The 13,012-nt window shown below is 42.9% G+C and overlaps 1 protein-coding gene across 4 annotated transcripts in view; it reads right to left on the reverse strand.

Moving 5' to 3' along the window:
- Nucleotides 1-13,012, reverse strand: part of SLC8A1 (solute carrier family 8 member A1) — a 382,769-nt gene that overhangs the window by 356,236 nt on the left and 13,521 nt on the right. For 3 of the 4 annotated variants that reach the window (XM_018055163.1, XM_018055162.1, XM_018055161.1), the window contains one exon: nt 1,518-3,349. In XM_018055163.1, the coding sequence (XP_017910652.1) occupies nt 1,518-3,349 (1,832 nt within the window). Of the gene's footprint in view, nt 1-1,517; nt 3,353-13,012 lie in introns of all 4 variants that reach the window. The other variant, XM_018055160.1, reaches the window with a different exon arrangement.

Genomic DNA, 13,012 nt, shown 5'->3' on the forward strand with positions numbered 1-13,012 from the left:
CCAGCAAAGAAATAAAGTTTATGCACTAATGCGGGCAGGAACATAATCAACACAGGCCTTTGGGAAAATCCATCCTTGGGTGTGCAGGATATTCATTTCCTATTACCCTCTTTCAGTAAAGTATCTGTCCCAACAAAACACGTCTCACTAAGTGGAATGTTAACCGCATGAGAACCAATGTAAAATAGATACTGAGCAAAAGCTCTCCACACACACACATCCAAGGAAGGCTATTACAATCTCTCTTAGATGTCACTGTGATAGCACACTGCCCATCTCAATAAATACAGTGTCAAAGAGGTGAAAGACATTGGAAGCCTCTTTTAGGAAAATCTGTTTCCTCTGCACCGCCCCCCAATCCTTGTATCTATTCTCTACACTTACAGAAGAAGAAATTTCATCTTGAAGAGAATGCACCTGTGATGTCACATGCCATTAACAAGAGTTAACCATTTTCATAAACTATATTTTATATTGTTTATCCTGAAATTCCTAAGTTGCCAATGATCCCATCAACATAATCATTCATTTGAAAATATTCAAATATTGAATAAAATGAATGTTTCACTGCAGATATTATAAACAGTTCCTTTTCTTCCATCCTTGCAGTTTGGATATTATTGACTGAGTCATATTTTCTGGTTTGCTTTTGGTGAGTGCAATGCCCCTGGCCTTAGGCAAGGAAGGAGGAAAAGCTCTCTAAACATCCTCTGCCAACGGAGGAATCATCACACAATCAGATATTCTGTGTTACAGCGTTGGCAAATATCACTGTAAAGTGTCAACAGGAAAACTTAATTGTTTCCTACTTCTTTTCTCTGACCTGCTCCTTGTCATTTCAGACACTTAGAATTTTATTTCTCTCATCATCCCTATGCCAACAGGGTAAAAGTGTTTGTTTAACCATGTAAAGTAAAATCAGACTAGAACCAAAAAAGAACTTAATGACTTTTCCCCATGGGCATCAAACTGAAAAGGCAGGATTGGTCATTAAGTTATAATTAAGCATTAGCATTTCAGCAGAAATATTATACTATCACAAAAACAGTGTCAGAGAAAAGCAGCAAAAATCATTTCAGCCAACCCTTATAGCCAGGAAATTATTTTGGGGCTTTCCCAATTTGTACTCAGTAATGAAGTTAGGACATAACGTGACTTTTGTGATATTCCCTTTCTGTGTGTCTATTACATGATCAAGATAGAATACAAGTTTCTTAACCGATCACTAAGTGCATAAATTCTGTCAGAAGACTCATTTCACCATGATCTATAAATGTACTTAAAAACTGTAAATGCATAAAAGTAAAAATGAAAGCACATTAGGATCTTGACATATATAGTATATTGATCAGTGGCACATAAGCTAGAAGCTGGGATATTTTGATACTTTGAAAGTGGTTCTGTATAGTAACCAATCCATTCTTTCTTCACCATTTAGTTTTTAAAAAACACACACATGTTCACACAACCACAAACGCACTCAACCACACACATAGGTATAAAAAAAAAGAACTTACACAATTTCGTCATTCTGGAACTCGAGCTCTCCACATGTGTCCTCAAAGTCCTCTCCTCCACCTCTGGCAGTCCCCTCAATGGTCTTATAGGGAACAATAACATTTCCACGTGCTCCAGATGTTCTCAGGACTTTCACCTCCATGATGCCAATGCTCTCACTCACATGAGTCACGGGTTCCTCAAAAGTAAAGATGCCAGCGTGGTCATCATCAAAAATCGTCACGGTGGCAGTGGACGGAGATCCCAGGCAAGCAAGGGTAGAGACGTGACTGGCTTCCAGGATGCCATCTTCCGAGGCTTCCAAAGATACTTTGACGTTGCTGAGATGCACAAGGAAATTCTCATCCTCCTCAAAGATGTCATCATCAATGATGCCAACTCTGATTTCCTTCTGGGTCTCACCAGGCTTAAAGACCACAGTTCCTTCGGTAAATTCGTAATCAGATCCAGCGTTGGCTGTACCATCCTCTGTTCTGAAGTCAACAAACACAGTGTTGGTCAAATCACCACCTCTGCGGATAATGGTCAGGGCTACTGTGCCACAGTTCTCCAGACACTGATATGTCCCTTGTTCAAAGAAGATCTTACTGACAGGGTCATTTTCAGCCACTTCCGTGTTGACCTCATGCATGCTGACGGCTTTCCTGGCTTGGTCTGCTGCATGCCTCTTTAAAATGTTGCCCGCTCCGGTCATCAGGCGGGTAGCTTGAATGCGGTAAAATGCCCGACTTTTTTGCTGTTGACTTAAGACTTGGTAATTGGCTAATTCTATTAATTGCTCTATTTCCTTCTCTGGATGCTTCTGCTTGAGTTCCTTCAGAATCCTAGCCATTTCTCGCCTGGCTTCTTCATCATCTTGGTCCCTCTCATCAACCTCCAGAACCAGGGCTCCATCTAAGAAACTGTCAACGTGGGAATTGACCACTTTCCCATCCATTTCAATTTCTGTCTTGGAAGATGGCCTGTCTCCTTCGTGTTCAATAATCATTCCCCTCTGCTTGCCAGCCCGATACCTCTTGTAGACATACTTGTAAAACAGAAGCCTCCTGTCTGCCACCCAAGCAAACACAACACAGATGGGGAAGAAGAAGAAAGTGAGCAAACCTTCCCAGACCTCCACGACCCCAGGGGAGCTGACAGACAAGATGATGTAAAGCCAGGTATAGGCAAAGATGCTCCATGCTGCTGTCACAAAGAATACACGCAAATGCTTGATCTTCCTCGTCTCCCCATCCGGGACGACGTAAACACAAAGCGCAATGATGATGAACATGTTGAATGCGGCACTCCCCACAATGGTGCTAGGACCAAGGTCTCCTGCAGTGAAGTTATGGCCACACACCTCAATTACTGAAAGGAGAATCTCTGGAGCTGAAGATCCTAGGGCCATCAAGGTCAGGTTGGACACTGTCTCATTCCAGATCCTCACAGTTGTCTTGGTGGTCTCTCCATTGGGTTTCTTTATGGTGATTTCTTTCTCTTGAGACGTGATGACTTCTATAGAGGACATGAACCGGTCAGCAATGATGGAGACTCCAAGAAACATGTAGACCATGGCCACAAAATACACAGTCGCTCTAGCAATTTTGTCCCCAAAGGAAGGGTCCTGGGGCTCCCAAATGGGTAAAATCACCCCCTTCTTACAGTAGTAGGAGCCAGTACACTCGCCCGTCTCATTGCCTTCGCCTTCCATTTCTGTCTCAGCACTTATATGGTCCACATGGGAGAACAAGAGAGCCACCATGGCTAACACATGAAATCCCATCGACAAGGTGGGTGACAGACGGGGCTGCAGCATGCTGGACAATGGCAGAGTTCCAACTGTCCCAACCTACTGGGGAGAACAAGAAAGGGGGAGGGTGGGGGAAAAAAATCACATCATTAGATCCGGACCCAAAGCACTCAAGTGACCCAATTATTTTTATTACATTTACCAATGGTTTGTTTATATTTGACTATCACAACATCTACAGTGAATCATGACTCTAAGAATCCATCTGTGATAAAGCAATCCTTGGTAATGTTTACAGCCCAATCTCTCCACTTGTGGATTTTCTACATGTAGTCCCATTTACTGAGCAATGAGCAATGTACACAGCTGACTTACTGGAAGAAAACGTTCAATTATATCCTTGGCTTGTTGAACACACATACAAGCATGCTGACAGCCAATGAGAAAAAGCACAAAGTTTTGACGCATTAAATAATCTTTTCCTTGTTGCTAAGGCAGATCTTCTTTTAAACTGTGGTTAACACAGTCAACCTTCCAAAAACTGTTTCATTGCCAAAATCATCTGAAGAGTGATGCTCTGAAGTTTAGACTCTAAAAATCCTACAAATGCATGACCTAGTAACGATCTTTAAATTCTGGGGCACAGTTTACACTGTATTTAATGCAATTGTGTCCTATGGCTCATGAGGGTCACTTGGACTGCAAAATCAAACCAGTTGATTCTAAATGAAATTAACCCTGAATATTCACTGGAAGGACTGATGCTGAAACACCAGTGCTTTGGTCACCTGATGTGAAGAGCTGACTCATTGGAAAAGACCCTGATGCTGGGAAAGACTGAAGACAAAGGAGAAGAGTGCAGCAGAGGATGAGATGGTTGGATGGCATCATCGACTCAATGGACATGAATCTGGGCAAACACTGAGAAATAGTGAAGGACAGGGAAGCCTAGCATGCTGTAGTCCATAGGGTTGCAAAGAGTCGGACATGACTTAGCAACTGAACAACAACAAATCTATGGATCTTAGAACCACAGAGAAATCTTCCAGCTTGCCTGCAATCAAAGCTCAATGGTATTTGCACTTGAGGGGGAAAAAAAAATCTGTTGTAAGGCAATATTTCCACACGATAAGTATAGTTTTTAAAAGCATGTTTTGATGACAGCACATTTCCTCCTAATTTTCAGCAACACCAGGTCTTCTGATGCATTAGCAGCTGGGCATCTGGTTCTTCAAGCGCTGCTCTTCATATCTGCGTACAGATCTCATTCTAGAATCTGCAGGCTGCCCACGGCAGGAAAGGGAGATAAGCAGGCCCAGGTCTGGGCGTGTGTCCTGCCCAGGTCTTGCCTGACAGGCTGTGAAATCAGTGCTACCAGCCATAAATGGTCCTTCTGTGTGTCAATGTCAGACTATTCATGGTCATTCTAAAATACACATCAGTTCCATAGAGGACGCAAGTGACCTAAAAATACAGGGGCAATAATTCCAGCTAAATTCAATCATGTGGCAAAATGACAGTGACCAAAAGTACCTATGGGATTAAAGGGCTGTTAGGCAACTGGTGATATGGCTATAGCACCACGGGTGGGAGTCCAGGTTCATGGTCGCTCCACCTACCACTCTGCTCAGGTAACCAAGGTTTGTGCCCTTCAGTGACCTTGTATCACCTCTGATTCCAGGATTTCGGTGATGGTGAGTGGAACAATGAGGCAAAGAAGGATCTACTGCAAGTCAGAGTGACTCTGGTCTGGAAAGCCAGTTATAACATCCAATGACATAGGGATAAGAAGGGGCCTGAGTCAGGTCTTAGTCCTGTGGCCTGACATAAAGTTAAATGTAGAGCTGGGTTAGACCCCTTCGTGGCCTCAGGCTAAGTCATCCCCACATTTACCTACACTCTCTGCCCTAGGCTTACTGCTGATGGCTTATATTGAAAACTGCACCAGGGTCCAGGAGAACCCCTACCTGGCCCAGCACATTCTGGCATCACCTAAAGCACCCTCCTCCCCACTTTTTTTTAAAGCTCATCACTATAGGGAGATAAGCTTTGACATTTTCCTCACACTAAAGAAGACACAGCAGAGGGCTGTGGTGGTTGGACCCCATTCTAAGTAAAAGGTGGAAAAATAGAAGAAACATATTTTTAAAATATGCAGTTCATGGTCAGCGTATCTCCTCGTTCAGTCATGACTCGGCTTGAGCGGGTTGTAGGATCTCTTCTTAAAACAAGGTAACCCTGAACCATCCCTGTGAGAACAGTGGCAGACCTAGTTCTAACTACCTTGCAGCAATTTATTCCACAGATTTATGAGAGCTGCCCAGATAAATTTTAGGACATGATGGACTCCCTTCTAGGTCCTGAGAATTCATCAGTGAATTTGTTTTAAAGTCTCTGTCTTTGCAGACCTTATATTCTAATGGGGAGGAAACAAACAAATAAATGTAAATGTCAGGTGGTAAAAAGCACTGTAATGGTCGGGGGTAGGGAGCAATTTCAATAGGACGGGAAGTCTGTATGTTATGGTGTCTGTGCCAGGTTTTGTGTGTCAGTATGTGCACACACATGGAATGCATGATTTTATAATGGACAGTTTAAAGAAGGCCTCGCTGATAAGGTGCCGTTTGAGCAAAGTCCTGAAGGAAGAAGAGGCCCAAGATTTGTGGATACTTGCAGGAAGAGAATTTCAAGTTAGGTACAAAGACCTTGATGAGAATTGTGCTTTGCATAGTCTAGGGACCAGGAAGAAACCTGTGTGGTGAAAAAGCAGTGGTGGACAGAAGCAGGGCTCAGGAGCTGGGAACCCAGCAGGGACAGGTCACGAGGGGCACCGAGGCCACTGTAAGACACTGGCATTGACTGTGAGGGAGATGGGAATCACAGAGAGATTCCAATCAGAAGTGTGTATGAGCTGATTTATCTTTTAAAATAATCTCTCTGCTGGTTCACTAAAGAACAGACTATAAAGACAAGAAGAGAAAAAAGGAAGCCAGCATTTGCCTATTATTAAAAAAAAAGTCTGATCAAGGCAATGATCCCAATGCCCTGCAGGTATATAAAATGATATAGTAAAGATCTAAAGTTTAAAAAGGAAAAATAAACATTTGCAGTGACCTTTGGGAAGATTAAAGCAACTTAAAACATTTTGGTAACCTGTAAGGATCGGGAAGGTTAAGAATTTGCTCAGAGGGAATAGTACAGAACACACAGAGCCTACCCGAACAGACACAAACTTGCGCCTGTCTCCAGGGTGGATAGAATGAACCACTCCCTTGAAATTGCTGCCAAGGCGCATCATTCCATTCCTCACATCTCAGCCAAAACAAACCTCCCAAAATGCACATCACACTCTCTCACTCCCCTTAAAACTCTTCATGGCCTATTGCCCTGAAGACAAATGCAAACCCCCTCAATAGGCTATTTAGACCTTCCAGGATCTGGCCTTTGAGTTCTAAAATTTGGGAATTCTCTCAATTCCTGAACAGGACAGCACTTTCTTACCTCCAGGTCTTTGCATATTGTGCTTTCTGTGCCTTGAACTATTTTCCTTCTGTGAAGCACATTTCAAAATGACACCACAGCAAATCACAAATCACAGCTGATTGCCTGAGATGGTAATCCCAAGCTCCATCATTAAACACTGTCCCAGACACCATGCTAAATTTTTTACATCTGTCTATATCTAATTATTATATCTAATACTTCCAGAAACCAGCATTGCCCTGTTATACAACTCCTAATATTGCCATTTCCATTAGAGTCTGTGTGAATAGCACCCCTAACAATATACTGTAATCATGTTTGTAGGTGGGAAGACTGAGGTTCAGACAGGTTACATACTTGCTGAAAGTCAGACAGTAACTAAGATTCAAACCCCGGTCTGTCTCTGAGACTGATGTAATCCCCTGCTCCATTCTACCACACCTGAGAGTGTATATAGTAATCTTTTGAGAACTATTGGATTTGGGCTTGGACTAGCTCAATGGAAAACCTCTTGGCTTCTATGTGGGGATAGGTAGCAAAAGTCCCATAAAAGGTTTCCAACAAGCCTAGTTTTATCTTACGGATGGCAGACTGACACGGACAGATATCCGCAGCTGGGAGGTAACCTGTGGGCTGCAATGTTCCCGGAGACAACTGGCTCCCACTCTCCCACCTTTTAGCAATTACCTGGCAACCTCTTCTGCAAATACTCTCAGGGCAATCTCTTCAGTCTGTCAAGAAGCAGCCCTGCCCCAACCAACATCTCCCAATACGCTCCCAGCCAAAAGGGTATCAATGTCTAAGGGTGGACAAAGCAGTAAAAAAAAAAAAAAAAAAAAAAAAAAATCCATCATCGCTATTACACAAAAAGGAAGGGGACTTCTGAGGTTAACTCAAAAATGTCACAATTATATTCAAAAGATGGTTTCACAGTCGTCTAATTTGTGAGGTCAGTGGACCAAAAAACACTGCTATAGCTTATTGGTCATGAAGCAACTGGAAAGAACTCTCTGGACTTCAGTTTCTTTCTTTATTAAATTAACACCAAATCCAAATGCTTGTGAGGATATGGGGTTTCTTTACCACTGAGCCACCAGTGAAGCCCTGAGGATGTGGGTTAGGTGTCATCAATAAATGAGTCCTTTTCATTTTTTCCCTCCATGTTTTGTCTCAATTCTGATGCCTCAGTCATCAGATGCAAACAGATTTGACTCTTGCCACTGTCCCCTCAAATATTTATTTCTATGAAAATTAAGCAGCAAATAGTAGCTGTTGATGTATTAGTCTGCTGCCTGACCTTCTAACCTTTCACCCTGATCTACCGAACTCTGAACAAGGGATAGTCTGATCTTCACAGTGGTTTCAGATAAGCCCTTACACCCAGGGACAGTTCTCACTTAGGAATGTTCATTACATCGTCCAAACGAGCCTTCAGCACACAGTAGCAAGAATCCTCACATTATCTTCTGCTCACTATTTATTTTAAAGCAAACCAAACAGCCCCAACACCTATAGATGACAGACCTGAACGTCACTGACAAAGGATGGTGAACAGGTATCAAACTGAGTGAGCCCACCCCTCTATGGCACAGAAACGGATGCATGTGCTCGCCAGGCAGATCATCAAACTGCCAGAGCAGAGGTTCAAGGAGCAGGGAGGCAGCACAGCAGTGGGCGCTTTGGTGCTTCTGACTACAAGAGGGACCAACTCAGAGGGCAAGCACCTCTGGCCTTCTCACCAGGTCTGTGCTTGAGGTGGCCTAGTCTCGTTTTGCTGATCAGCAGCTGGGGTTTTTCCAAGGAACTCCTTGACTCTCTATCAAGACCCGGAATCCCCACCTCTGTAATTCTTGCTGACTAAAAGCCTCAAAACTAAGCAATGAATCTGTTTCTAAGGCAACGGTAAAGCAACCTTGAATTCTCATTCGCTACAAATGCAAGCACTTCCAAATGCTTCTTGACAAAGATGATGCCAGAGGCTGGCCTTCTTTATCTGATCATCCACGGAGGGTGCCAATTACCATCCTGGCCCCCACCCTCAGGCCATCAGGCCATGGCCACACGTCACCAAGGAGCTCCTTCAGTGCCCACAGCAACTCTCTGCTATTACTTTATTTTTTCCCCAAAGAGAGAGTTTCTACTTTTCTTCCCGAAAAATGAGGACAGGTCCTCTGGGAGACAAGCAGTTAGACATCACGTAAGGGACTCAAGCCCCCTGCCCAGACTTACAAGACTACAGGGCCTGTCCCTTGTCAGAAAACACCCTCTTCATTCATCAAAGGTAGCAGCTGGGGTAATGGTCAGGCAACGTGGCCAAAAAGGAAAGATGGCTTCAGGATTTAGGATAATGAAAATGTCACTGAAAAGTCATGAGACCCTTTTTCCCTTACATTGCTTTTCTATATAGAACTTATTACTTTTTATTGAATTATAGCTGATTTCCAATGCCGTGTTTATTTCTGCTGCACAGCAAAGTGATTTGGTTATACACATACATGCATTCTCTTTTGTGTTCTTTTCCATTATGGTTTATCCCAGGATATTGAATGTAGTTCCCCATGCTATACAGTAGGACCTTGCTGTTTATCTATTCTATATGTAACAGTTTGTATCTCCTAACTTCAAATTTTCAGTCAATCTCTCTCCCAATTCCTTCCCCCTTGGGAACCACAAGTCTGTTCTCTATGTCTGTAAGTCTTACAACTTACTACTTTTTATACATCATAGACTTTATTTAACAGTTCTGCTTATTCTCTCTCATAGATGTCAACTCTGTAAGGGTAGGGATTTCTGTCTCTTGTTCACCCAGTTCCTCGAGCATACCCTGCGCTACATGGAAGATGCATAGCACCTGCTTTTATTAAATGCATAAAATACCCCTCGGTTGGCCTTGTGCTGATCAAATCTCTGGTGTGGAATCAGAATCCAGGTGCTGGGCCTAGGCATACGCATTTAGAAATGCTCCCTAGGTAAGATGGATACCCCTAAAGGGAGCAGAGGCCAGTATCAGACTGAAAAGCCACAATCAATATGCAGTAGAGAAGAATGAAGAATGGCAACACCTTTTCGTTTACTTGTTTTCACTACAGAGATTAACAATACTGTTCTTTCCTAGCAAAGAGCTCCTTACTGAGGTACTTCATGCAAAATAACCTTCGCACGCTGCCCCTCCTTTCCTCCTGAATAAACATGTGTAGTTTACATCAACCCATCCAGAGATTTTCACCTTTCCCTTGCCCATCTCCTGCCGCCCCACCCCCAAGGAAGGCTTTTGTAAGCAGTCCCATTCATCACGTGACAAGGAAAGATGATCCATTTAAGGGATCATCAGCTAAAATCTGAGGTCAGAAATCCCTCCAAAGGCATGTAATAATCTCAAGGTTTTTCCATTCAGTCAGGAGAAAAGAAAATGGGGAATGACATCCTAGCAGTGAACAAGCAAAAACTAAAATAAAAGAAGGCAATCTGAAAAGCTGTGGAGAATGATACCAAATTTTAGCCCAACAAGTAAGTTAATACTTAGCTCTCATGACAATAAATCATTTTTTAAAAAATAATCTCAACACAGCCCACAAATGTATAGTCTTGGGGTCAAGACATGTTTATCTTTTAATTTTTTAACTGATAAGTAATCCAAAGAAATGAGAAAACAGCACATTCATTCACAAGTTTGCCAAGCTTTTCTTAGCCACTCATTTGTGCCAGATACTGTGTTTTAAAGACATATAAAATGATATTCCCCAAAGATGCTCAGATTCTAGTAAGTCATTACAAGAGACAAGGAGTGAGTCTTGCTTTCCAGAAGACAGAACTCTTCCATGACTAGGGAATCAGGAAGAGGAGAGACTTCCCAGGCATTCAGAGAGTAAGACCATGACCACACCTGGATGCCCTCAAAGTGGACCACCTCTTTTCCAGGTTAACATACCTGGGGTCTTGGGGTCATACAAGTGGGCTTCTAGAAACCTCCAACTGCTCCATCTACAGTCTTGCAACCGAAAGATTTCAAATGTAGTGAATTCCCAGAAGGGGGCCTCAGATCATCTCTTCCATGAAACTTTGAGGGGTCTCATGTTGGACAATAGCAACTATTTCAGGTAATGATTTATTCACGATCCACCCTGAAAAGAGCAAGCTTTCCTGATGTTTGACCTTACACTGAAGAAAAATGAGGTCATATGTGTGCATTTATTTCTGGGTCACCAAAAAAGATCTCCTACCTAAAAATATTTCCCACACTAGCTTGTTGACATTGTGCCTTCAGACATTTGAGTGAAGTATAACCCTCCTGGTATTCCTGGTTCTAGAGAGTAGACCATTTATTTGTTCTCAAGCATTTATTGAACAGCTTCTAGTGCAAAGCACCGGACCAAACACTGTGGGGATTACAAAGCAGACTGATTCCCGGTCTCTGTTTCTGATAAAATTTACAGTCTTCAAGTGATATTTACTCAAATGACCATGAATAGGAGAAAGAAGATGGAAAATTTCATAAAAGGAAGGGACTGGAAAAAACAGAAGCTGAAGAGAGTAAGGGCATTTCAGAAGGAAGCAATGATGTGACTAAAGGCATAGAACAATACTTCTTCAACTTCACTTCACCTAAGGATCTTCTGGAAAATTCATTAAAGTGAAGATAACTGGGCCCTATCAATGGGTATACAGTAAATCTAAAGAAAACAATGTAAGTCTTAATTGCTTAGTCGCGTTCAACTCTTTGTGACCCCATAGACTGTAGCCCACCAGGCTCCTCTATCCATGGAATTCTCCAGGCAAGAACACTGGGGTGGGCAGTCATTCCCTTCTCAAGAGAATCTTCCTGACCCAGGGATTAAACCCGGGTCTCCTGTATTACAGGCAAATTCTTTACCTGCTTAGCCATGAGGAAAGCCCTGTAGCTCTAAAGAGGAACCCCCAAATTTGAATTTTAAGAAGCACTGTAGGTGATTCCGATGTAGATGGTCTTGGCACTGGCATGACGGGTAGAAATGCATAAAAGGCAGAACTGGGTAGGAAGGCAGAACTAGCTTGAAGGGCATCAGCATGTTTAGCAAACACAGACTAGAGAGCAAAAGGACATAAACAAGGTCCTTGATGGAACGTGGTGCGTACATATTAGAAGATAACTGCTGTAATATCAGTATGATGCTGATGTGAAATAGTGTATCAGATGGGCTCTCATCACCAACTGGGACTCCAGACAATACTAAACTATTGAAGTCCCAGGACTTCCCTCAGGACTTCCCTCACAGTCCAGTGGATGAGATTCCATGCTTCCAATGCAAGAGGCACAGGTTCAATCCCCGGTTGGGGAACTAGGATCCCACATGCTATGTAGCATGGCCAAAAAATAAAAATGGTGAGTGTATAGGGTAGGGAAGAGAGAAGAGGGCAGAGAAAAATGGACCCTAATCAGAGATCAAAAGGGTCCTCCAAACAGGAGATTAAATCACTGAGAGTAACATACATACTTCGTAATTTTGGCAAGGGCTTGCTCTGCTTTCCTCAAAGAGAAAGAGCTAAGGATAGCTAGGAACCTACACAGACATAGGGCAAAGGAGCAAATCCATAGAAATCTGCAGTTCAGTTCAGTTGCTCTGTCATGTCCAACTCTTTGCAACCCCATGGACTGTAGCACCCCCGGCCTCCCTATCCATCATCAAATCCGAGTCCACTCAAGCTCATGTCCATTGAGTCAGTGATGCCATCCATCTCATCCTCTGTCATCCCTTTCTCCTCCTGCCTTCAATCTTTCCCAGCATCAGGATCTTTTCAAATGAGTCAGTTCTTCCCAGCAGGTGGCCAAAGGATTGGAGTTTCAGCTTCAGTATCAGTCCTTCCAATGAACATTCAAGACTGATATCTTTTAGGATGGACTGGTTGGATCTCCTTGCAGTCCAAGGGACTCTCAAGAGTCTTCTCCAACACCACAGTTCAAGAGCATCAATTCTCCAGTGCTCAGCTTTCTTTACAGTCCAACTCTCACATCCAAACATGAATACTGGAAAAACCATAGCCTTAACTGGATGGACCTTTGTTGATAAATTAATGTCTCTGTTTTCTAATATGCTGTCTAGGTTGCATAACTTTTCTTCCATGGAGCAAGCATCTTTTAATTTCATGGCTGCAGTCACCATCTACAGTAATTTTGGACCCCAAAAAATAAAGTTCGCCACTGTTTCCCCATCTATTTCCCATGAAGTGATGGGACCAGATGCCATGATCTTTGTTTTCTGAATGTTGAGCTTTAAGCCAACTTTCTCACTCTTCCTTCCCTTT

This window comes from Capra hircus, chromosome 11 (assembly GCF_001704415.2).
Source record: "Capra hircus breed San Clemente chromosome 11, ASM170441v1, whole genome shotgun sequence".
In the NCBI taxonomy this organism is placed as follows: Eukaryota; Metazoa; Chordata; class Mammalia; order Artiodactyla; family Bovidae; genus Capra; species Capra hircus.